The sequence below is a fragment of the Myxocyprinus asiaticus genome, chromosome 16, assembly GCF_019703515.2.
Source record: "Myxocyprinus asiaticus isolate MX2 ecotype Aquarium Trade chromosome 16, UBuf_Myxa_2, whole genome shotgun sequence".
Lineage (NCBI taxonomy): Eukaryota > Metazoa > Chordata > Actinopteri > Cypriniformes > Catostomidae > Myxocyprinus > Myxocyprinus asiaticus.
In genome coordinates this window covers 34,901,278-34,928,327 of record NC_059359.1, presented here as the reverse complement: position 1 = coordinate 34,928,327, position 27,050 = coordinate 34,901,278, and the positions used below count along the sequence as shown (strand labels likewise).

The 27,050-nt window shown below is 39.6% G+C and overlaps 1 protein-coding gene across 1 annotated transcript in view; it reads left to right on the top strand.

The window, feature by feature from the left end:
- ulk4 (unc-51 like kinase 4) overlaps positions 1-27,050 on the top strand; it is a 234,206-nt gene that overhangs the window by 181,937 nt on the left and 25,219 nt on the right. Inside the window, exon 35 of the mRNA XM_051721331.1 lies at positions 12,939-13,124. Coding sequence (XP_051577291.1) covers positions 12,939-13,124 — 186 coding nt within the window. The remainder of the gene's footprint in view (positions 1-12,938; positions 13,125-27,050) is intronic.

The following is a 27,050-nucleotide window of genomic DNA, read 5'->3' as shown; positions in this document are numbered from 1 at the left end:
ACACACCTGATTCAAATCATCAGCTCGTTAGTGGAGACTCCAAGACCTGAATTGAGTGTGTCGGAAAAGGGAGATATATAAAATGTGCAGTACTGGGGGGCCTCCAGGAACAGGATTGGGAACCAACAAAGGGGTGGTAACCCTGATAGTAAAGCCAGGGAATATCAGATCATGCTTGATTACATTTATTGAATCTGTAATGACCATTCTACAAATTAGAATTCAATTTAGTATAACTTTCCAGCAAATTGATTTCACTGTTTCCTTAATGATAATAAAGCAGTCTTGATGTGAAATCTGTTATTAGATGATAATAAATGCATACGGTCTTTTTTTACTCATTCACTTTTCTCAATCACAATTACATTTGTAGTTGACCGATCCCTATAATGAATAATGGAACAGCCATTTAGAAAATAATCAAGCCAGATGAGTGAGACATTAAAAATTGAAGACAGAGATTTACCTCTCATTCATTTAATGGAAGGCACAAATTGACAGAAAGACTGACTGAATTCCATTGGCAACGATTTTTGAATGTTTTCCGGGGTGTTTGTAGTTTTTTTCATAGAAGTGTATTAGGACAGGCAGTCGTAGATGAATACACTGCCTTTGAACAAGTAGTCTGGATATTTGTGGGAGATACAATAAATAGGAAATACAGTTTGTGGTGATGAGTTGGGTTCTATGGAAGGCTTTGTTGTTTTAGTAGTCTCATATATTGCACACTGTATATGACTTGTGTCTGAGAGAGCCTTTGAGCTGACAAATCTAGATGAGACTACACTAAAAAACCTCTCTACTGAAGATAGATCTCTCTGTTTTGTGTGAGTGTGAGAAAGAGACAAGGGAATAAAAGTGGTTGGCAAAGCAATGCACTGTGGCATAAAATCCTCACAGATGGCAGGAAAACTAAAGACCAGCTCCCCACCAACAGACTTCATTTCACTCCGTCACCCTCAGTCATGCATCCAGGGCTGTGTGTGTTGTGTGCGCGCATGCGTGTGTGCGTGCGTGTGCGTGCGTGCATGTGTGTATGTGTGTTTGAGTGGCAAGCTGTGCCCACATGACCCTCAAGGCAGAATCCAAGCTGATTCTGCCCACTGTGCCTGGAAAACTGACAGACTCATTCTTACACACTGCAACACACAAAACTAACACACACACACTTCTGCTGTGAAAAACAGTTAAATTTACCTAAAAATGAAAATTCTGTCAGCATTTATTCATCCTTATGTTGTTCCAAACCCTTAAAACAAAACCTTTCTTCTGTGCAACACAAAAACAGATGTTCAGTTTCAGTCAGCTCTAAATTTTATTGCATCTTTTTTTTTTTTTTTTTTCTCCATACAATGACATTGAATGGTGACTGAGACTGAACATTCTACCTAGCATGCCATTTTGTGTTCTAAGGAAGAAAGATAGTTATGTGGGTGTGGAACAACATGAGGGTGAGTAAATTATAACAGAATTCTCTTTTTTGGGTTAACTTTCTTTAAATCATTCAAAATTATCTGGATTTTTGTGAGAATGGCTTCTAAAATGGATTCTTATATCTGATGTCCTAGTATATCTTGATAAAGAGTCAAGACACTGTTGTTTATACTAGCATATCTTTATTGACTACTGGTTTAAAGATCAAGATGGAAAAGCCATTTGAACATCTGGCATAATGAGGGTAATTGGTGTAAGGTGGTCAAATTAATTCAGGTGTGGCTTTGACCTGCCTTCACAATAGAATTCTGTTCAAGTGCAATATGACATGTTTAAGAGTGATTTGTTTGGACATCCAAATAAGAGTTTCTAATGATCATAAGCAGATCTGCATTGAATATGCACTTACAGAATTCTGCAAAAGCTCGGCAGGTTTTCAAAGAATTACGAAGCCCGTCATCTACAAAATTCTACACACCTAATGGATAAAAATTTAAATTGTTCAGCTTTCAGCTACCATAAGAGTCACTCTCAAATTATGATATAGTTGGCAATTAACATGGACATGATTTTTTTGGTCAGCTGCAAGTCACACTGCAGAACACTGCTTCACTGCTTGAGATGTCATGTCAGCCACCTGCTAAATTCTTTTTGCAGACTTTTGTCATTCAGCAGAATGCCTGTCATTCGCACAATTTTACACATCCCCAGGCTCTTGTATGTTAATTTAGTCAATAGTTTGACTAATTTGATAATGTTTTCTGCTACCAATACAAATGCAGTTCTCACTCTTACATAAACATATTTTACTACTGAATATAAATCCTCCTTTCTGTAGATTTCTCCCCACAGTCTGTACAGAAATTTTTTGCAGATTCTGAGTGGGCCAACTTTTAAGATTTGACAGGATTATAAAATTATTTCTAATAGGGATGCACGTGCCGATACTGATATCCAATTATTTAGACCAACATCAATACTGATGGTTTGATGGCTTTCCTTTTTATGATAGCCTGTTTCAAATTACGAATAATTAATAACACATCTTTGAAATAAATGTAAATTATAACTTTGTTGTCTGTGTCACTACATGTTTTCTGTGTTGCAAAGTAAATGGTCTCAGTTATAAACAAAACATTGACACAAAAAGCACATTATTAAATCACATTAAATTAACACTGATTAGACTATTGTTAGGCTCAATTTATATTGGTAAGAGTTTGAGTTGTTGGCTAAAGCCCTTTGAATACTTCCAGTCTGATGCGAATGCTCAGCGTGAGTGTACAGTCGAACACTAGCCTGTCAAAGTGTACTCCATATAACTGTGCGCACATACACAGGCAGTTGGTGCATGCACGCTACGACTGCTATAAGACACCGGGCTATTTCTCTTCAAGAGTTTAGATCCATAAAGGTGTCTTTATATTACTCCAGACTGGTGTTATACAAATGCAGGTGTCTGACCTCCTCACACACACGCATCCTGACGTGCACATCCACTGTTTTTACCTTCATTTCCTGATGTTTAGTGGTGATTATATCTTCTAGCATTTCTTCATGACAGCAACGGCTCAAATGTGTGTGTTGCCACCTTGTGGACCCACTAATTCGTGCAAATAACTCCAGGCGCATGCACATTCTGCGCGTTCAAGATGCGCGATTAGAAAAATCAGGCTGCGCACGTTCATTGCTCAAACACTCTGCTGATGACGAGATTTGTCACGCCTTCTGTACTCTGACCTAAGTATACTTTGAGCTTAATTGTTTTAAATGTTTTTCCACCCCCTTTTGACAGGAAATAATCAGCCCTGATCATCAGCTGTTTTTTAAACAATCGACCGGATGGTGGATAGTGCAGATAATTGCTTTTATCAACCGATACTGGAGATTGGCCGATATATTGTGCATCGCTAATTTCTAATATATCCTTAGTCCGGGCCTGGGTAGCTCAGCGAGTATTGATGCTGACTACCACCCCTGGAGTCACGAGTTCGATCCAGGGCGTGCTGAGTGACTCCAGCCAGGTCTCCTAAGCAACCAAATTGGCCGGTTGCTAGGGAGGGTAGAGTCACATGGGGTAACCTCTTCGTGGTCACTATAATGTGTGGTTCTCGCTCTCAGGGGGGCGTGTAGTGAGTTTTGCGTGGATGCTGCAGAGAATAGCGTGCGCCTCCACACGCGCTATGTCTCTGCGATAACGCGCTCAAGCCACGTAATGAGATGCGCGGATTGAAATCTTGGATGCGGAGGCAACTGAGATTCGTCCTCCGCCACCCGGATTGAGGCGAGTCACTACGCCACCATGAGGACTTAAAGCGCATTGGGAATTGGGCATTCCAAATTGGGGAGAAAAGGGGAGAAAATAAAATATATATATATATATATCCTTAGTCCATGGTCCCAAAAATATGCCTGAACTGAGACATTTGGAAATAGGAATAGGCCAAAATATGTGAACTGCTGCATAACTTGTACATAGTGTTTGGTCTAAATTATTCCAAAGTATTGATTCCATTGATTACTTAATAAAGGGCTCCACACACTCTCTGAATGACCTTGATATTTTAAAACCATTTTAAACCACCAGAGATGGCACTTATTGATATATTTATTTGAAGACAAAGTTCTCCACATTTCCAAAGGCAGAAGACAGAAACAGAAAATGAGCTGGGAATCTGACCTTGAGAAATTTAGACTGCCAAAACAACATTAATTATATGCATATGCTAATTAATTGATGTCAACTTTAAAGACTTCTGATAGGTTAATCATACAGATATTTATGGAAACTGTCCAAACATGGTGAACTGTTATTCTACACAAAAGCTGTCACTTAGAGACATAACATTGATTATCTGGAACCACCAAGTCTCAGTTGGTGATCAGATAAGGGTCAGAGGTGAATAATATATTGAGAGTGCTCTTCTTTTCTTGGAAAAACTTGGAGCTCAGTTCCTCTGCCTAGGTCACATGACTCTCAAAACTTAAAACAATGACATTGTTAGACAGAACAAAACAGAGGCTATTTTCCCTCAAGGTTGAGTCAGGCCTTACTGGAACAAACATGATGATAGAACAATATGTCTAAACACAGAGAGCAAAGTTAAGCAGAAATATACTTTAAGTTATGAATGCTAAGAATACATGTGGTATATTAATGACCTAAAACTTTACCACAATAAAACTCTTACTTTGATCAATAATCAATGAATGAATTACAACTCACATGTATATTTGTTCTAAATGAGCAAGCACTGTACCTGCATTCCTTACATGGGTCAGACCCTTCTGTCACCCCTCAGAGGTCAAATACACAAATGACCTGTAACATTCATGATTATAACATAACCTGAATAAATGCTCATGATTAAGAAGACATTGATAACCTTTTGATTGATAATAAATGTATTCAACTCATCAATAGGCCAAAGAAACGGGTAAACCTGTCCCTTCATATTAGACGCTGTTTCCACCTGGCATTACGATGCGTCATGGGTGATCCGATCTCATATGGTCAGGTGAGACACATTGCTGTTTACACCTGGTCACTTAAATGCATCTCCTGTGACCACTTGTGATCGGATTTGGAGGGGAGGGTCTCTGTTTCCTGATGACATACATTAAACACTATGTGTTACTGCATGATATTAAATCACAACCATGTCAGAAAAGACAGCGCAAAAAAAAAATGGTGCTTTGTCTCTCCCAGATGTGGTTGAAATTTAATCTAAGTACTAATGCAACATTTCAGGCAGAATTATCCATTATTTTAGTGGATTGCCTGTATTAAAGGAGTTTTAGGTGTTCGTGCTTCTCATCTGTTTTGATATCAGACACACTGAAGAAGATCAGTGAAGTTCTTGTGATTGTGTATGTATCCGCTTTTTAAAATTTTCTGATCGGACTGTTATATTCTTTTAAAGCCACGTAACCGGCAAACTTTAAACTCTTCTTTTAGTGCAGCAGTTGATTGACAGGTGAGGGGTGGCGCTTCCCTGCTGCTGGGACGCATACACGACGGATTAACGTTTACACCTCAAATGCGATCTGGTCACATGCGTTTTTGACCACATTCGTATGTGGTTTTTGTGATCCGATCACAAAACGTTTTAGACCCTGTTTATAGAACTGTATTTAGGGCTGACCACATGTGATCGTATCACCCCGAAACGCATCTTAATACCAGGTGGAAACGGGGTCTTGTAGACCTAGATGAAGGTCAGATGACTATTTAAGGGCCATTCAAACAGAACTCCAAATCGTTCCAGATGATTCAAAAATTATTCACTTGCAAGCATAAATACATTAACCCTGAAGTGCTGTCATGACATGAATAATTACAGACATTCATTGTTTTTAGATAAAATTGATTTAAATTAATGCTGTTGAATGCTAATACAGAAAATGATTTACTAACGTGTGTATGTGCGTGCATGTGCACCAGGATGTGGCCGTGTGAGAGTGTGTTGTCAAGGGCAAATAGAGCCCAAGGTTCAGGTGAACAGATTGTATACTATATAGGCACAGACTGCATTATAAATAGTTCTTCCAAAAGATAAATGTGCCACCTCAAAGTCTCTGCTCAACATAAAAAGTCTGCTATACAAACCCTCATCATGTCTTTTCATGTGTTTACTCACACAATTTTCATTTTTGTGGTAAATATTCAGAGTCTGCCCGCAAACAATCACACATGATCTGCCCTGCAGTCTGTTTACACAGCGGGCGAGTTCCCAGTTTTGATGCAACACATGGTTCGAAAAATGTAATTTGCACTGTTTATTCCGAAGGCACTGACACTAGCTGTAGTAAAATATTGGTTGCGCTTTTCTCTCTCTCTCTCTCTCTCTCTCTCTCTCCAGTGTTTGGGAAGCTACTTTGAAACCGCAGCATCCTGAGCTACAAGCCACTCATAATTTAAAGAGGTCAAATTACAATCAAGCTACCCTTTTTAAAAGGGGAGTTACACACTACAAGCTACTAAAAAAAAATTGCTAAATTCATTAATGATTTTTAAAGCTGAAGTATGTAATTTCTGCACAGCTGGCACCACTAAACAGTACTGCACAAATAAACATTGATTTCATACAGCTTTCCATTGGTTGAGTCAATGTTGTTGTGTCAGGTTGGATGGGTCACTCAAAACAAAAAGGATTTTTGAAAAGTGAAGCTATGAATGGGTTACTTATATTTGTCTCTTCATATTTAGCTGGGATAGCTGGAAAAAAGTATTTTAACACAAAAAATGTTACACAAATCAGCTTTAAGGGGAGATATTTCTATAAGATGATATTTAATTCTGCAATTAATACATTGAGAAATTAGGGTGACAGCATTATTTAAACATACATTTATACTAAACAAAGCCAATGAAACAAAAAAATGCCCTATTTTATGTAATTGAATCAATAAAAAAAAAAACATAATTTAACTAAATATTTAGCTTTAAAAAAGAAGAGACAGGGAATTATATGAAGGCACTCAAGTGAATCATTTATTTAAACTGGTTCATTTACATAAACTGTCCAAACAAAGTGATTCATTAAAATTATTTGGACTTTCTGGGAACAAATGATTAGGAGGACATTTTTGATTATTGCTTTATGTTATTCGCCTGTAAAGTTGTGTGTGCTGTTCAATGTAGCAAAAAACAGCGATGTAGCATTTTGTCACGCTACAGTGCTACTCATTGGAAAAAGTAGCTTGTTAATTTAAAAGCTATACTGTTTACAAGCAGTTCTAAATTGCTTTCACACTATTGAAAAATGTTATGAATTTAGTTTTGTTGCTACATTTAGTTAGTTAATGCCCAAGTACTGTTACAAGTATTTTGTTACTCTCCAAGCCTACGTGCCAGTTGGGTCATGTGTTGGATTTAAAGCTTGTTAGTTAGCGGTTAATAATGGTTGTGATCGGTTTATAGAATCGGCCAAAATTTGCATCCTTAGTGTGTGTGGTGACCATCTCGGCATACATGAAGAGGTCATGAGAGGGCAGGAGTGTTACACGTCCCCAAAGGCTTCTGTTCTCCTCCTCTTCTCATTCTCTCTTTCTCTCCTCCAATCATCCATTCACAGCCCACAGTGGCATTAACACACCCTAATCTCCCTGATGCCTGTGTGCTTTTCAGCCCACAGTCCCATTAGACTCCTCAGTCTGATATCCCCGATGCATCTACAAGCCCTGCTATGTAAACAGGGTGGATTTGGGAGGCCTTCTAAGCAGATGTTAACTCTTGTTCTGCTCTGACTCTGTGTTGGCATGTGAACAATACCGGGCTGCGGAGCCCGTGAACGCACACCAAAGGCCTTTCAGCGCCAGGGCTCTCCCTCTGATCAACCTCTCTTTTGGCCAGGGAGGGGGCGGCGCTCTTTGGGGGTATTGTCTGAGCTCCTAAAGCCCCACACTCCATTCTAGAGTGGCCGGCAACATCACAAAGAGGGGGTGGGATTAGGCGCGGCTGGCCCTTGCCCGGGAGTCTCGTGGGATTATGCCTTTATGGTAGAGGGCAGCAACAGATCAGCACAGAAAAGAAGCTGGAATCCCAGGGCTTTGAGGGCCGAAATGTGCAGGAGAGAAAATCCCCATGGCCCTTGTGTGTCATTTTTTGTCTTTATTTCAGTCTTAGTCTGAGAGGGGAATCTCGTGGTCTGGGTTGAGAACTCATACTCAATACTTCTCCCCGATGGATATGTTAAGCCTATAACTGCCACCACTACTGTCTCTGAGGACAGTACTACAGTACTACTTTTTACTGTTCAGCTCTCAACCAGTGATGATGTCAGTGCCAATATGGGAATTTTTACCATAGAAGGTTATTCAAGTAATGTCATAATTCCATTTGATTCAGTTATCTAATCCTTATTTAAAACAAACAGTGTGAATTCTGATTTTAGATTGAATTTGTTAACTACAGCTTTTATGGAGTACGAGCTGTTAAAACGTCTCCGGTAACACATGTAACCTCAGTTCCCTGAGATGAAGGGAACCTAGACGTGGCATCCATCTCTTCACAAGTCCTCTCTGTTGGAACGCTGTAAGGAAGCGGGTAAATGCTTGTTGAGGTGCTGCGTGGTCAAAGTGACGAGTGTCTGAAGACAAGACCTGTTCATCGAGAGCGTTTTTGACGCCGAGATGGTGAAAATTTCCCCTGAACACACAGGGGAGCAGTAATCCTTCTCGCTGCAGGCACAAGAGCACAGTCATCCTGTTCAAGTCTCACAGAGAAGAACCGTCTGCTGAAAGTGTATCTCGACAGTGAAGTGGAGAGGGTTTTCCTAGACTAAGTCAAATGTTCATAGAAAAATCTGAAGTAATGGTGATTGAGCGCCCACTTATATAGGCCAGCTGCGCACCTAAAGGGGCAGAGCTCGAATCCCCATTGCCAATCAGAATATTGCCATTATTGTACAAGGGTTTCAACTAGGTCGTCAAGGAAAGTATTTCCCCATATTGCTTAAAGCAATGTCGAGTTAACTGAACTGAAAGGGAACTTCTTTCTCAAAGACAGCATATTCTACACTTTTGTCAATTTACATTTTATTTTGTCTCTGAACTCCACTCAAGGTTTCTTTTACCCTCTCGCTCACCTTCCTTCATGTCCTAAACAGCCATGACTGTAACAATAGATGAGCTTTTTATGTGTGGACATTTTATCGGCCGCTTGGTTTCTATGTCTTAGGCATTTCGCTGGGGAGCTCCGCTCACAGTAAAAATCTCATTGGTGAAAAATCCAACTCCACATTACTGATTATTAAACATCAAATATGTTATGATGAGTGAGTGGCATAAAACAGCATTTTTGCTTCCAGTGTGGACAGACAAATTTCTTGTTGCTAGAAACTTGTTGTGACATGACTGGTTAGGACACTGGGGCTTATAGGGATAGTTCACCCAAAAATGAAAATTCTCTCATCATTTACTCACCCTCATGACATCCCAGATGTGTTTGACTTTCTTTATTCTGCAGAACACAAACTAAGATTTTTAGAAGAATATTTTAGCTCTGTAGGTCATTTCAATGCAAGTGAATGGGTAACAAAATTTTGAAGCTCCAAAAGCAAATAAAGGCAGCATAAAAATGACTCCAGTGGTTAAATCCATGTCTTATGAAGCGATAAGTGTGGGTGAGAAGCAGGTCAATATTTAAGTCCTTTTTTACTATCAATCTCCACATTCACTTTCACTTCCACATTCTTCTTCTTTTGTTTTTGGTGATTCACATTCTTCATGAATATTACCTTATAGGCAGAGAGGAGAAACTTAAATACTGATCTTTTTCTCACCCACACCTTTCATATCACTTCTGAAAATATGGATTTAACCACTGGAGTCATATGGATCATTTTATGCTACCTTTTTGTGTTTTTTGGAGCTTCAAAGTTCTGGCCAGCATTCACATGCATTGTATGGACCTACAGAGCTGAGATATTCTTCTAAAAATCTTTGTTTGTGTACAGCAAAAGAAAGAAAATCATACACATCTGGGATGGCGTGAGGGTGAGTAAATGATGACAGAATTTTAATTTTTGGGTGAACCATCCCTTTAATTTCACTAAATGGTCTAGGTGGACTGGATAAGAGCACTCATACTACACGACTGCAACGCAGAATTTCATACACTGCCAGAACTTTGTTGGAGGCTAAGATTCAATTAATCATCCAACAGTGAACATGTCACACTAAGCAATCAAAGACTGCCTATTTTGCTCTACTATAAGATAAATCTTTTACGATCCCCAAAATTTGTCTCAGACGGCAAAATTGTACAGTGTAAACCCAGCTTTAATTTATGCACTTTTGTATACCTACATACAGTACATGCTAAGAGACAAGCATGACAAGCATTCACTAATGATCAGCTGTTGATGATGATGTAGTGTTGATGAAATAGAACAATGTTTACTTTTAATTGTTTATATTGTAATATGCTGCAGCGTATACATTTCAAAATAGAGTCCCTGGTGTATTTCAGCCTATAAAGTTAAAAGTTCCGCGCTATGGTGGGCCTGGGTAGCTCAGCGAGTATTGACGCTGACTACCACCCCTGGAGTCGCGAGTTCAAATCCAGGATGTGTTGATTGACTCCAGTCAGATCTCCTAAGCAACCAAATTGGCCCGGTTGCTAGGGAGGGTAGAGTCGCATGGGGTAACCTCCTTGTGGTCGCAATTAGTGGTTCTCGCTCTCAATGGGGCACGTGGTAAGTTGTGCATGGTTCGTGGAGAGTAGCATGAGCCTCCCATGCTGTGAGTCTCTGCGGTGTCATGCACAACGAGCCATGTGATAAGATGCGTGGACTGACTGTCTCAGAAGTGGAGGCAACTGAGACTTGTTCTCTGCCACCTAGATTGAGGTCAGTAACCGTGCCACCACGAGGACCTAATAAGTAGTGGGAATTGGGAATTCCAAATTGGGAGAAAAGGGGATACAAATAAAAAATGTTAAAAAAAAGTTCAGCGCTATGAATCAAATCTTTTGTCTTTTCTTTTTCCCTCTAGTTATTGGTATTTTGGTTGCACCATAATCTGCATCTGGAATTTAATTCAATTTGGACTCTTGTAGCCTCTGTCTGGCCCTCCCCATCACAGGAAGGAAATAATAAGAACATTTAATATAGGCTACTAATTTTAAAAACTATTTGCAGATTAATTTCATTATTCTATCAGCAAAATCCAATATTTGTCAACCTCTAATTTGTATTTATTTATATAATGGTACATAAACCAATTTTAATGTGATATATATATGGAAAACATGTCTTGAGTATTTTGAAGTTGCATATATCCTACCCTGTTTTACTGATAAGCAATATTAAGGCCATGTTGAATGTGTGCCCCTACCTGTTTAAGTAAGAGTATGTGATACATGATTTATTTTTACATTGTGTGGGTTTGTTTTGGTATGGGGATACAGTATTAATTTTATTTGTTCAGGTCTTGAAAAAGCTCTTTAAAAGTCTTAAATTTGATTTTAAAAACTCTACAGCAACCCTGTTCCGGTGTCCTCAACATCCCAGAGTGTGTGCTTTTCTTTCATTTCAAAAGATCAAGGAAAATCCAGTTTTCAATATGTTCCCTAAAACCCCGACAATGCAATTTTGACAAAATACCTTATCTGAGCTGAAATGCCAATGTTTTGAAATAAATATGAGATAGATTCTTTAGACCATTTCTTTTGACAGCACATAGACAAATATATTTGTAGCGCTGAGACTTGGAAGAATGTAGTTTCATATTTCCCAAAAGCAACCGAAGAGCAATATTCAGTAAATTATAGAAATAATTATGTGATGGGTACAGTTTGGCTACTGTTGAGTTTGTCAGTAATTCAGCCTGTACCTTAAAACTCTTTTATAGACTCTGTTGCAGGTGTATTGACAATACTGTTGGGATACATTTGTAAACCACATTGCTGTCAGCTCTGTGTCTGCAGGTGAAAGTTGTGCAATTGTTGGCTAATTAAATTAATATTACTTTTCACAATTGAGTGGTTCACCCAAAAATGAAAATTCTCTCATCATTCACTCACCCTCATACCATCCCAGATGTGTAAGACTTTCTTTCTTCTGCAGAACACAAATGAAGATTTTTAGAAGAATATCTCTGCTCTGTAGGTCCTCACAATGCAAGTGAATGGTGACCAGAACTTTGAAGCACAAAAAATCACATAGAAGCCATATATAAGTATTCCGCTTTCAATTTCAAAATGTAAAAGAATGTGAAAGTGAAGATTTATAGTAAAAAAGGTCTTAAATATTTATCTGTCTCTCACCCACACCTATCATATCACTTCTGAAGAAATGTATTAAACCACTGGAGTTGTATGGATTGCTTTTATGCTGCCTTTATGTGATTTTTGGAGCTTCAAAGGTTTGGTCACCATTCACTTGCATTGTAAGGACCAACAGAGCTGAGATATGTTTCTAAAAATATTTGTGTTCTGCAGAAGAAAGAAAGTCATACACACCTGGGATGGCATGAGGGTGAGTAAATGATGAGAAAATTTTCATTTTTGGGTGAACTATCCCTTTAATCAGTTGTTTTTCTTAACAAATCTAGAGCTTATTATGCTAATGTCATAAAATAATTTTGATCGACCAATATATCGACCAGGCTGCATAATCGGCTAATTTATGAATAGTTTGAGATCACCCTGTATCAGTTCCAAAAGCAGTCAACAGATAATAAACGTTTTCTGTTTTCAGATAATCAACTTTTTCATGTTTTAGTGAATTGTGAGTAAAATTGTGTAAAATGTGTTTTTTCTTGATTTCAGCAATTTTATGTTGGTCTCATTTGTCATCATTAAATTGTATAATGTATATATATATATCGGCATTACTGTATATCAACCATCAACCACTCTGGTCAGTTCTTGGGATTGATCAGCCATCAAACACCCTGCTCTCACCTAGGTCTTTAATGTCCCACTGTGTGCTTATGAAGAGTTCCTGGCTAAATGTTCACATCTGTTTTATTCTCTCTCTTGTGTTTTTCTCCTGTAGCTGACGTGTAATGACAATGAGGTGTATGAGGAGGCCAGTCACTGTGTATCTCTGTTGGCTCAGCTGTATGGAGGAGAGGGAGCTGACTGCCTGCAGCCAGAGGAACTGCTCAGCCTGGCACATGCACTGCAGACACATACTGAGCCCAGACAACAGAAACTGCTACTCCGCGTGCTCAAACGCTTGGTGAGTGCATGCAAACACTGATCTGAGACCTATACAATGCAAAAGAAATAAAGATTTTTATTTTTGTTTTTAATCATGGCTCTTTCAGTGTCATGGTGTCAACTCACTGTGTTATGTGTCTGTGTGTGGCAAATTGAGCCCTCTCTTTAATATTACATAGGTTGTGTAGCAGTAGGGCATGAACTGTGCTTCCTTTGTAGTGAGGCCTTCTTGGTCATTGAGAGGTTGGCAACACGTTCATGAGGAGAATGACAGAGCCCAGCTCCTTATGACTGCTGATTTCACCTCCTCTATTTCTCAATCGTGAGATGTCTTTGTTGATTTGGAGTGACTATCCTATATCAGCAAGGACAAAGTATACATCATTAATCTGAGTGAAAATAACACAGCAGGGATGTTTACATTCATCACACTTGCATTAATTCTGTGAAAGTTAGTATGTCATTGATCATTCTTAATTATAATGGGTCAGACCTGGGGGATGACTGTGAATTTTAAATCACGATCCATTCCAGAATCCCTGCCATTATTCATGTTTTCAACAATTTGCGGATTAGAGATTTATAAATATTTATTTTCATAATTTGCAATCTAGACAGAGAGGATTTACATAATCATGCCAAAATGTGATTATTTCATTTGGGCTATACTGTTAAAGTCAACATTAAATCAACAATGACTTTCTTATTTTCCAAGTCTTATTGTGAATTATTGGTCAGTGCATGTTATTTAAAAAAAAAAAAAATGTTTGTCCTCATAATCTTTCATCAAAATACTATAACTTACTTGACCTCTAAAATTAAATACTAAACTAAAAATTGTAATCTTTTAGATGACATGTTTATGATATCTAATCTGATTACTTTTACATATTGCATGTTTTGATCAAAATCGAATCATTAATTAAATCAAAAAGTGCATTCACATTTATTTTCAATGCAGCGTGACAGAACAGCTCTGCATTTATTGGTATTAATTTAGAAACTTAATTTAAAACAGAAACCAAATGTCTTGTGTGTATTTGTGAATTATATTGTGAGCTTGGCTAGATGATACATAATTATTGAAAATTGTAGATTTTTATGATGTATTTATTGTAATTTTATATTTCATACAAATATACAGAATGTATATAGTGAACCTCCAAATGCTGCTTAAGATTGTATGTGGAGTATTTTGCAATGGATATAATGTTTGTATGGCAAAACTGCCATTGCTTTCCCCTGTGTTTATTTGAAAAACCAGACTTCATTATCTTCAATGTCTGTAGCTATACATGGCTAGGCCTATCACACTTATTTTAGGCTCTGCCTCAGACCTTTCTTTTAAAATGTAGGGTCATAATCAGTAAATTAAGCCATAGTTATTGCTGTTGGCTGATTGCTGATGTAATAAAAAATGTAATCATGTAATCCTTAGAAAGTAACTGTAATCTGATTATGCACATTTTAAAATGCAATTTAATTACAAGTACTTGATTTGTGTAATCTGATTACATAATCCAGAGTACATGTAGTCTGTTACTACCCAACACTGTATACAGAGACCACTTTTCACAATCCACTCAATTTCTCATGGATTGTCCTGTTAATGAACTTGAATTCATATTATATTTCTTTAAACTCATTCTTATGATGAGGATTAATATTCAGTATTCAGTCACTCTCCCAGATCCTGCAAAGGCACAAAACAGCCAGTTTTTATTGCTGGCCAGAGATGAGTCCACGGGATATAGTCTGTGGATAACTGTGTTTGTGTGGGCAGCGATGGGTAAATATGCGGTTGTAAAATATTGTGAATTTTGTATTGTGTGTGAATATATGGTGATCCAGGCTGTGCCTATGGGAATGTGTGTGCTCACAGTATGTGCCCCTTGCCCAGGCTGTGGTTGAGTCATCAGTGTTCTGATGACTTCATCTGTGCTCAAACACTGCAGATATTTGGAGAGGAGCTGTTGGCTTTGACAGACTCCAGAGAGTAGAGACTGACCTCATCCAAACAAATCACTCACACACTTTGAGCCACAAACTCAAACTGACGCTTCAGGGACACTCAAACACTCATATGAAAGATAAACAGATTCCTGAGCTTCACTTGACAATATTTCTAATCCCTATTTCAATCTATTAAGCAATTATGGTTCCTATGGTCATGGAAAACCTGAAATTATCACCCAGTTTCTAAAACTTATTTCCAAGCCTTGAAAAGGCATGGGAATGAATAAAATCTTAAAAGTAATGGAAATTTCTATAGTGAACATATTTTTGAACCTATGCTCAGCTTTAAAACATTTCATTGCTTTTCATGAGTGCAATCTATGTAAAGTGATTTTTAAAAATTTGTATTCAGTTATAACAAATGCCTGGAAAAGTTGTGTAAATACATTGCTCCTTGGAAATAGGTCTTTAGAATGTTTGTAGGATTGAATGATCGGTGAGGTGAGGTTTTGCCACATAGCCAAATGTGTCAGCGTCTGTTATGTTGATATCCCTTCATTGATTTGATCAGTTTTGTCCCTCATGATAACAACTTGACCCGTTTCTTTGTATATATATAAACTTCAAGCTGCTGTGAGGTTCAGATTTCGAATACGGTTAAATATAATTGGTAGACAGGGAGATATATTGTGTAGGTAAATATGACTTAGTTAATAATGTATTTTTACTGGTCTCTGTTGGTGTTATTGTGTTAGAGAGGCACCAGCACAGAGTTTCACCCTCACAGAGGTCTGACAGGTTATCATAGTTGTGCAGAAGAATGAACTCCATGACAGCAATTAAGACACATGATTTCTGCTTTCATTACATCTGTGTGCTTATTATCCAGCACTCTGTGCTTGTCGATGAAGGCATTTAAACTGATCTTGTATATTATTGTGACTTTTATACAAGAGCAGTGGAAAGCAGTGCACAATCAAGTGTGTACCTGCTGAGCTCACAAACTGTGAATGAAAAGCACATGTTTCTAGAAGTTTTTATTTTATTTTATTTTTTTACTACAGCAGAACACATTGGATGCTCTAACAATAGCAGCGTAGAGTGTTTCCTCAGTGTCATTAGTTTCAAAACTTGTCTATGGGTAAGCAGATGAATTTAAAATAAAATGTTTTTCAAAATATAGGGTGTCAATTAAAAAAACCTTAAAGGAGCCAATATCTGTACATTTTCCCAAAGTCCACTGTGACGAGGTGGAGGGTGTGGCCAGGCCATGATGGAGCATGGCCAGCGCTGAATCAGCTGATCAGCGGGAGAGCGAGATAAGGGGCAGCTGGAGACACTGGTTCGAGAGAGAGAGACATTGCATGTGTGTCTGTGTCCTTAAGTTTTATGTTGTTTTAAGTTCATTTATATCATTAAAGTTTGTTAATTGTTCAGTCGGTTCCCGCCGCCTCCTTGCCTGTCCTTTAACTGTTACGGTGGTGCTGAAACCCGAGAAGGAGAAGGGATGCATTGTCTCGGAGTCCTCGCCGCTGCCATCCACCAGGGGAGCAGCCGCGGCCATCTGCCTGGGGACGGAGGGGTCACTGCCGGCCTCCTAGAGCCGGAAGAACCGCAGCCGTCTGCCAAGAAGGGGAGGAGCAGGAGGACTCGCTGCCATCTTCCAGGGGAGGAGCAAGCTGGCGTCCGCCAAAGGGCGGAGGAGCGAGCTGGCGTCTGCCAAAGGGTGGAGGAGCGGTTGAGAACCGGGCGAAAGCGCGTCCAGGAGCCTTCCCTCGTCTCTCCCCCCAGGTTCACAGGAGGCGGGGTGGGCCGCCTGCTGATAGAACGGCCGGAAGGGCAGCGTCTTACATGTTGATGTAAGAACAACATGCATTGTTGGGGGGGAGTTAGTCAGACCGGTGGCGTCCCGGCCTGAATCGGGCGGGGGAGGAGTGTGACGAGGAGGAGGGCGTGGCTGGGCCGTGATGGAGCACGGCCAGCGCTGAATCAGCTGATCAACAGGAGAGCGAGATAAGGGGCAGCTGGAGACATCGGTTTGAGAGAGAGAGACGCACACGGCTGCGTTGCTTGTGTGTCTCTGTCCTTATGTTTTATGTTGTTTTAAGTTCATTTATATCATTAAAGTTTACATTTAATGTTCAGCCGTTTCCCGCCGCCTCCTTGCCCATCCTTTATCTGTTACATCCACCTATAATCTTAGTCAAGGTGTCTTAATTTTGTTTGGCATGACCATTTTCCACCCTCACTCTGATCCTTAAAATTGAATGGGCTGTTTTTTTCTATAGGTCTGACCTCTCTAATGATGAGCTAACCTCTTCATGTGTGAAATCATGACAACAGATAGTAATACCATATAGTATTTTGATGTATACCATGGTACTTAATGTTGATTAATCATATTCATATAAAGTGATATTTACATGATACTTCAAGGTACTTTTGATACTTTTGTGGTTAGTTTGGGCAGTGTACGTTAATTCGCTCATGGTTCTTACATCAACATTTTAGGATGATTTCTGAATGTGTGTTTGCAGGTTAGTTTCTTTTAATGATCTGGTTGGGATGTGTAGAAAGCATTGTGTAATTATCATTAGAGATGTCGACATAATACATCAACTGTCATTTTAAAAGAGCAAAGCGAATACCGTTTTCCTAAAATGCCCTTTAAATATCATACATACCTTATTTTCAGTACAAAGAATAGCAGAAAAACGTCTTTCATGTAATCAGATGGCATTCCGTTGCATTTCCAAGTTCATGGTCAAGTCAAGTGTATAGCACTTTTTTATTTTTTATTTGTATAGCGCTATTCACAATGAACATGGTTTCAAAGCAGTTTGACAGAAAATGTTGCTGTACTTACAGTCCTCTTTGGGCAGTTGAAATGAAAGCGTGATTTGAAAATTCCTCTCTGGCTATACAGCATGAATATAATGCCAATATTAGTTTTATATGTCTAATACAAGTCATGTATTAATTGAGTAAACTGAGTAGATGTTGGTGGGCAATTTTAAAACTAAAGGAAATTGATTAATGATTAAGTGTCTTTGAAATCCATCCCAAGTTGACTGTGGAAGTGCATGTAGATGCATTGTCCCTTTTTATTTGGCTGATGAAGACTATATTTATGTATTCCATTTGAAGAGAGTGTAGTCCTTATTTTAAGATTATGCAAGCTAGGGCTGTAGCGATACGCGAACCGAAATCGAAATACAAACATCCACGATCCCATGTCGCGGTTCAAGAAGACCGAACCACGACACACACCCCTCTCCAACCCCAGCAACCTGCCATAATTTATGTCCTCTTTTTCCTGGATAAGTCCTCTTTTTCGGCCGGGATTTCTAAATTTGCAAAAATGTCTGGGATTCGGCTTTAGTTGCATTATGATGTGCATCTGGTCTAATACTTCATTGTGCACGCGCATATTTGCATTGCTTTAACCCCTCTTTGTAAGTCCCACCTTCTCGCACACCAGTTGGTAGATTATAAGAGGCTTGCAGCAACTATTGGCCAAATTCCTGCCTGTTAATCTCTCCGCAAACACGCGAAGTGCTGTTGTGTTTGGCATCAAACAGTTGCTTGACAGTGGAGACAATGCCCAAACGAAAGTGCAAATTTACTGAAAATTTGCACAAAAAATTCCCATGCTTTCGTCCAGGTCGAGATCCATGGGAAACAGAATGTATGACATGTAAAGCTGGCACTTATGTGTCAGTTGCTAATAAAGGCACAAGTGATTTAGCCCACATTAGCTCTGCGAAGCATAAAGGGTCAGCAAAAGGTGAAAGTTCATCAGGTAAATTAACAGACTACTTTTTGCGACCAGGTAAAATTATCACATTGCTTCATTTTCGTGGCCATTCAAAATAATAGTAATAGTAAAGCAAGGTACACTCATGGCATCAAATATTTTATTTTAGTACATGGACATTCAAAATATTGTTGGAAATTATTATTTACATATATATATATATATATATATATATATATATATATATATATATATATATATATATATGTGTGTGTGTGTGTGTGTGTGTGTGTGTGTGTGTGTGTGTGTGTGTGTGTATATATATATATATATATATATATATATATATATATATATATATGTTATGCTAATAGAGTGTCTTATTCACTGTATTAAAATTTGCAATCATAGTAACACTGTTTTGAACCCTATTATTCCAACCCCCCCCACCCCAAAATCAGAAAACATCAGTAAGTGTAAGGTGTGTAGCACAGTCATACTGGAGGCTTGTGGCAGTTCATTTCTGTTGATGTCCATCCTAAGTCCGAGGTGCAAGCAGTGGCCAGTGAAGTATCCCTTGTTGTACGGTTGGAATTGGCAGCAGTTCATCCTATGTAAAGTCCACCGTAGTAGACTGATGTGATGCAGACAGTGATAATCAAAACTCCCCTCGCTGTCTGGTTGGCACAGGCTGCAGTTAGTAAGTCATTGTTCAGCAACACAGGGGTACGAGTGGAATATTGAGCTGAACCTGGGCTGGATCTAGCAGGCTCTGGTAACCTCTAACCTTGGAATAATGCAGCATAACTATGGGTTGAGGGATACATTGGGTGAATGCCTGGCTGAATGGTCACAAAGTAAGCACAGTAATTAGTACAATAGATGTATTTTCACTGAAAACAGTCCAGAACACAGCTCTGCAAACAGCTAGCTTACATATTCCTATTTATTCTGAATAACCTCAACTACATCTGTTACACCTATTAACTTTCTCCCAATCTCTCTCTCTCTCTCTCTCTCTCTCTCTCTCTCACTGTATAATCACAAAACACTTTTTCCAGCTATCATTTCATCGTCCAAAATGTAATTGTAATATTTATGTGTTTCAGCGTCTTATATGCTTGTGTTGAAGCCTTGTCTTCTCTCTCTTCGTTCATCATCCACCTCCTTCCATCAAGAGCTATTATAGGCCTCAGTGTAATCGAGCCAGATCACAGCTCTTCTGTTGTTTTAGCGCTCTGTCTCTCCTTTTATCTGTCTGTCTCCTGTTGTCTCTCACCCAGGATTTACAGGAAGATCTAAATAAGTTTTTTAAGCTTAGGTCTGGTAAATAGGACAGTGTGTATGTAAGCACTTGAACCTGTATGTATAGTGTGTCATGTGAGTTTAACAAAGCATGAGATTGGCTGTTATTGCTCTATTGATCGGAGAGTACACTCAGAAAAGACACGGGATGCTTCAACATTCTCATCTCTTAGTGGGACAAAAGCCATTTTATAAGCTGGTTATTCACTCTTAAACACACTTAACATCTTGGCGCATGTCCCCGTTGTACATACTAAAAGTGTGTTCTTGCATTACTTTGCCGGTAACAAAACTCAGGATTGAAGGGAGCAATAGAGGTATCTTTAAATGCCTGTGCTATTAAACCACAGTATATGTGTTGTTATTAGAGGTCTGCTACCTCACCCGAGCCGTGTTCGGGTTTGTTATTACTGAAAAGCGACACATGCACGAACAGATGAGTTAGGAGCTGTTCACACCAAACCTGTTTTTGCGTGCATCTGCGCAGTTTTTTGATTGATTTTCTATGTATCACAAAGATTTGACATTCTAAAGCAGTTTAGGTTGCAAAGAGAACTGCATGTGACTGTTACACATGATGTTTTTCACCCAGCAGAGATTCGACTCTTGATATATGGTAAACTAATGTTTTTTCCCTTTTACTCTTCTGAGGGGCCGCTGTGCCTTGTTAAGACTGTGCACATTTACTGTTACTATACTGTTATGAATGTTGCCTATGATGTTTAAATAAAATACATCATATAACAACTAATTGCTTGGAGAAGAAATTATAAAGAGAGGGAGAAATTTTGGGTCAGGTTCGGGCTCAAAATATGACGGTATCGGTCTGCAATTAGTCAGGTCAGGTTGGGTTGTGTCACAGTTAAGGCCCATTCAGACCTTTAGTTGTTTTTAAGGTAATCAGCTAAATACATGTCAAAACTTAAAGGAATAGTTTAACTAAAACTGACAATTATCTCATCATTTACTCATCCTCATGCCATCTTAGATGTGAATTTCTTTCTTTCTTCTGCTGAAGACGAACACTTTTTTTTTTTTTTTTTTAGAGAAATATCTCTGTTCTGTTGGTCCATTCAGTGCAAGTGAATGGTGTACAGAACTTTGAAGCTCAAAAAAGCACATTTAGGGAACATAAGTATTAATTAAATATTAAATATTGATCTGTTTCTCACCCACATCTTTTGCTTCAAAAGACATGTATTTTACCACTGGAGTCATATTGATTACTTTTATGCTGCCTTTATGTGCTTGTTGGACCTTGAAAGCTCTGGCCACCATTCACTTGCATTGCATGGACCAACATCTAAAAATCTTTGTGTTCAGCAAAAGGAAGAAAGTCATACACATCTGGGATGGCATGAAGGTGAGTAAATGATGAGAGAATTAAAAAAAAAAACTGGTGAACTAGTCCTTTAAGTAACTTGCATTCTAACACATTTCGGAGCGTAACAACGCATGAAATTGAAATTGCGTAGCCAGAAGCATGTATGTGTCTGGCCTTAGATTGAGACTTGTTTGTCTCCAGTCCATCTGCATCTGGGAAAAACTGGTTATAAAACTGGTCAACAGTTTTCCAAAGATACTTATTAGACATGCATAAGGAAAGCAGCCCTGGGGATTTGTGTATGTCTATGTGCATGCACTGAAGCATGGCTGTTTTTGTGTTTTAAATTGTTCTCTTTGATTCATGACTTGCTGTCCCTGTCCTAATTACACACGTGCTCTGTCACCACAGTGCTAATGGAATGAACTGACCTGGTCATATTACTGCCCTCATCTGCTGTCTACCTTCCGAGACTACTGAAGATTAATCACCCCGTCGGGCATTTCTTACATGCACACACACAAACACACACACACTCTCTCCTGGCATTCTTCTGATGTGTTGCTGTATGCGTGTTATTTTATCGTCATGTCTGATTCTACCTAATGATTCAGTCTCTAGAGAATACTGGTACGCTCTGATCTGCATCGAGCATGAGTAATTAGCTTCCTTCTCGCGGGCAAACGACACTGTTTTTTACTTCATAACCCCCTGACTTTTGATATTGCTGCTTTATTTGTGAATCTGAAGGAGTTTGAGGCTTTTCATTTAAACTTGACTTATTGAATTACAACCAATTTGTTCAGTTGAGCACAAAGCGCTGATTAGTGGTGCTTGCTGAGGCAAGCATCGCTATTACTTTTGCATTTGTGCTACGGTTGTGAGTGATGCCTTAAATTGAGAGACTTGTTGAGGAGAGGTGAGCTATTACAATTCTAAGTGATCAGACTTATGGTTTTTGCCTACACTGTCAGAAAAAATGGGTATAATACTATGTAAGTGTAAAATTCAGTCAATTCATACCCTCAATTCATACCCTCATTCATACACTTTACAAGTAAATCGGAATATACTGTATGTGTATGGTTGTACCTTTGTTGATACTGCCCCTTAAGGTGCCAAATTTTTTCTGACAGTTAGTGACCGATTTAACAATAAAACATTTCCCATAGAATTATACTGAAATAGGGAACCGAGCCATATCTAGGGATATCATAGAGAGCTGGGGTGGGATCTTTTCACTTGGGCAATTAAGCAACGCCCTAGTGACCACCCAGAACACCTTAGCAACCACATAGCAAACCCCTGTCAACCACCTAGAACCCTCTTGCATTGTGGTGATACTGGTGACTTTTGCATGGGCATGCACCACTTACAAAAAATAAATAAAAATAGAGTTAAATTCAGATATACTGCATTTTAAAAACAATTGTCATCTAAGCCGTGGCCTAGCAGTTAACACACTTACTCCAACATACTGGCTTATGGTACTGTAGTGGGCAACGTGAGCTTGAGTCCAGCATTCATCAATTCAAGACCCCATTTCCTCCTCTTCTCCCCATCATTTCCTATCTTCTTTCCACTTTCCTGTCAATAGAATGTGACAAAAAATGCAAAAACAAAACTTGATTCACAACATTATGAATTTCACCTCCCCTGCTGTGATGATTCCCTCAACCTGGGCCACAAGGACACAAGTGTGACTGCTGTTCTACATTCTCAATCAGCTCGCCCAAGCCGTATGTGACAACAAAAGGGGCAAACGAAGAGACAGCAAGAGGCAGAGAAGGGACAGAGGAAGTGAGACGTTCCCTGAGATACACATCACACAGTGCTCTCAGGATAGCAGAATGTGGCAGTGTGTATCGAGTACATGAATAATGCAGTGGAAAGAGCAGGACAGTGGTGCTAGCTGATGTTCGCTCACACACAAACACATACACACACTCTTGCACAGCGAGCTCCCACTCTTGGGACTCAGAGGCGTGCTCATTAGCTCTGCTGTGGCCACCCCTGCAGACTAGAGCCCCTCACAGTGTGACAGTAGCAACAATGGCCTCCTCGCTCAGCCCAGCTGCATCATGAAAGAGTATTGACCCAGGTATGGTGCCTCAGGCCACCGGTATGCGCTCACAAACACACATTTGCACACTCCTCCATGGGCAAAACTTTTTTCTGAAAGATGAACTGTCAGGGCTGGGTACTGTGCTGGTGGCCACAGACGAAGGTGTGAGGTGAATTATCGATGAGGTTGGGAACAGGAAAGGGGAGTGACTTTGCTATGATTGACATGGTTCTCCTGTTCAGCAGTTATCTGTGAGCCTCTTTCTAGTAGTGTTTCATTTGTTCCCTGTTCTTTACGAGTTGAGATGTTATACCCTTTGTATTTAAGTTAAAACTGTCCTACCTCACGGACAGATCCATCAAGGTTTCCTGAAGGGGAGGTCTAAGTCACATCAGCTAACCACCAGGGTGCCTCAGGGTTCAGTGCTTGGCCTGCTCCTGTTTTCTATTTCAATCATAAAGGCAATTTATTTCTCTGCTACAATCGTGCACTGTCACAAAGATTTGTGCTTAACAACATTAGGACAATGAGAACCTACCTGTCTGAATACAATTTGCACCTCATGGTATAGGCTCCCCGTTGGCTTACCTTCCAGCTATCACCAGTAGGCCTCTGCAAATGATCAAGAACATGGCAGCGACAGTCTTCCACCAACCAAAGATGTGTCTCAAACACCTTTTGGTTTCGCCCCATTGGATACCCACATCAAATTCGAGTACAAAACTGCCTCTGCAACTTCCTACCTCAACAAAGATTTTCTCCTACAGGTCTACATTCCCTCCTGTCCTCTGCAGTCAATAAGTTAAGCTCCAGATCTTTCTTCAGTATTTCATAGTGATATGTTACAATAAATAACAATTGTTATCGGGGCCTGGGTAGCTCAGTGGTAAAAGACGCTGGTTACCACCCCTGGAGTTCGCTAGTTCGAATCCCAGGGCATGCTGAGTGACTCCAGCCAGGTCTCCTAAGCAACCAAATTGGCCCGGTTGCTAGGGAGGGTAGAGTCACATGAGGTAACCTCCGCGTGGTCACTATAATGTGGTTCATTCTCGGTGGGGTGCGTGGTGAGTTGAGCACGGATGCCGCGGTGGATGGCGTGAAGCCTCCACACGCGCTATGTCTCCGTGGCAACGCGCTCAACAAGCCACGTGATAAGATGCGTGGGTTGATGATCTCAGACGCGGAGGCAACTGGGATTCATCCTCCGCCACCCGGATTGAGGCGAATCACTATGCGACCACGAGGACTTAAAAGCGCACTGGGAATTGGACATTCCAAATTTGGGTGAAAAAAAAAAAAAACAATTGTTATCATTCCTCGCTGACCTTATCCTAGTTTCATTTTACTAGGTACCACACTTTCAATGTCACATTTCATATCCGCTTCCACAGCAATGCCAACACCAACAGTATTCTCTCTCCATCTGACTCTCTCTCTCTCTCTCTCATTCCATCTTCACCTGTGCTCTATCCAATCAATGTCATCTGCTCTACATGGTATCTGCAGTAAAAACAATGCTTCCCAGCACCATTGTTATCGCCGTAGATCTACGTTATCTCACGTAATTACTAGCTCCAGGAACAGCACACACATTGGGATTGGAGTGCTAGAACGTTGCAAAATACACAGTTGCGTAAAATTTTTTCCTCTTGACTGGGGTTTAAATAATCACTAGCTCAGGTGTGTGAGCTTAGTGCTTTTGTGTAGTTTGAGGTGGTCTTAGTCTTTTGTCATTAGTAAGTGGACTTTGGTCTATAGTGGTGAAAATGGCAAAGATCCTTATTTAATAGTCAGGAACTACAGACCTCATCTTTTTTGGGATTAGCCAGTGATTAGACAGGTGTCACATCAAGGGCATGTGAGGTTCAGTGTTATACCATTAAACGCAACGTGTAGTCTTGCATAGCAAGACCATTGATTAACGGCATAAAGTCTGGTCCACATTGCAAAAGTCTGGTCCACAATGCAGCTTATTCTGGCCATAAAAAGTGATGTCCATTTTGTGAACAAATCGTTCTTTCGAACCGATTCTTTTCAGTAAACTGGTTGAACCAGTTCACCAAATCAGACTGAATTGGTTGGAACAGTTTCTGTCAAGTCAATACTGATCCACAAGTTACTCAATCATAACATGTCTATCAGACATTCCAGACACTATGACTCAAAATGAGGAATAATATAATCCTAGAACTGGAGATTTCTGCTTCTGCTAAGTCTTCTTTGCCATGAATCGCTCTGACTTGTTTGCAAATCAGACTGAAAAATCCGGTTGCAACAGTTCTTGAGTCAACAGTGCACTTAAATGAAATCAGTCTCTTTCTGACATGTCCGAAATGTAGAGAACTGTTGAGTGAGCTGCTGGTACTGTGAGCATGTGTATATAGAGTGTTTTACTGTTTCTATTTAGATTTGTAAATGTAGTGTATTTAGCAGAATAGAAGTATAACAAATAAAATATAAACAAATAAAACATACAGAAAATATGTTTGTGACTTGATTGTATTAAAAAAAAAATTTAACACATGTTGGACATGAGAGGGCGAAATATACTTTTCTTTAATATCAAATAAAATGTACTGAAAATATGATCAGGACTAGTTTTCTTAAAGGGGTCATGAACTGAGAAATCAAAATTCCCTTGATCTTTTGACATACAGTGCATCTGGAAAGTATTCACAGCACTTCACTTTTTCCACATTTTGTTATGTTACAGCCTTATTCCAAAATTGATTAAATTCATTATTTTCCTCAAAATTCTACAAACAATACCCCATAATGACAATGTGAAAGAAGTTTGTTTGAAATCTTTGCAAATTTATTAAAAATAAAAAACGAAAAAAATCACATGTACATAAGTATTCACAGCCTTTACCATGACACTCAGAATTGAGCTCAGGTGCATCCTGTTTCCATTGATCATCCTTGAGATGTTTCTACAACTTGATTGGAGTCCACCTGTGGTAAATTCAGTTGATTGGACATGATTTGGAAAGGCACGCACCTGTCTACATAAGGTCCCACAGTTAACAGTGCATGTCAGAGCACAAACCAAGCCATGAAGTCCAAGGAATTGTCTATAGACCTCCGAGACAGGATTGTATTGAGGCACAGATCTGGGGAAGGGTACAGAAAAATTTCTGCAGCATTGAAGTTCCCAATGAGCACAGTGGCCTCCATCATCCGTAAATGGAAGAAGTTTGGAACCACCAGGACTCTTCCTAGAGCTGGCCGCCTGGCCAAACTGAGCGATCGGGGGAGAAGGGCCTTAGTCAGGGAGGTGACCAAGAACCCGATGGTCACTCTGACAGAGCTCCAGCATTTCTCTGTGGAGAGAGGAGAAACTTCCAGAAGAACAACCATCTCTGCAGCACTCCACCAATCAGGCCTGTATGGTAGAGTGGCCAGACGGAAGCCACTCCTCAGTAAAAGGCACATGACAGCCTGCCTGGAGTTCGCCAAAAGGCACCTGAAGGACTCTCAGGCCATGAGAAACAAAGATTGAACTCTTTGGCCTGAATGGCAAGTGTCATGTCTGGAG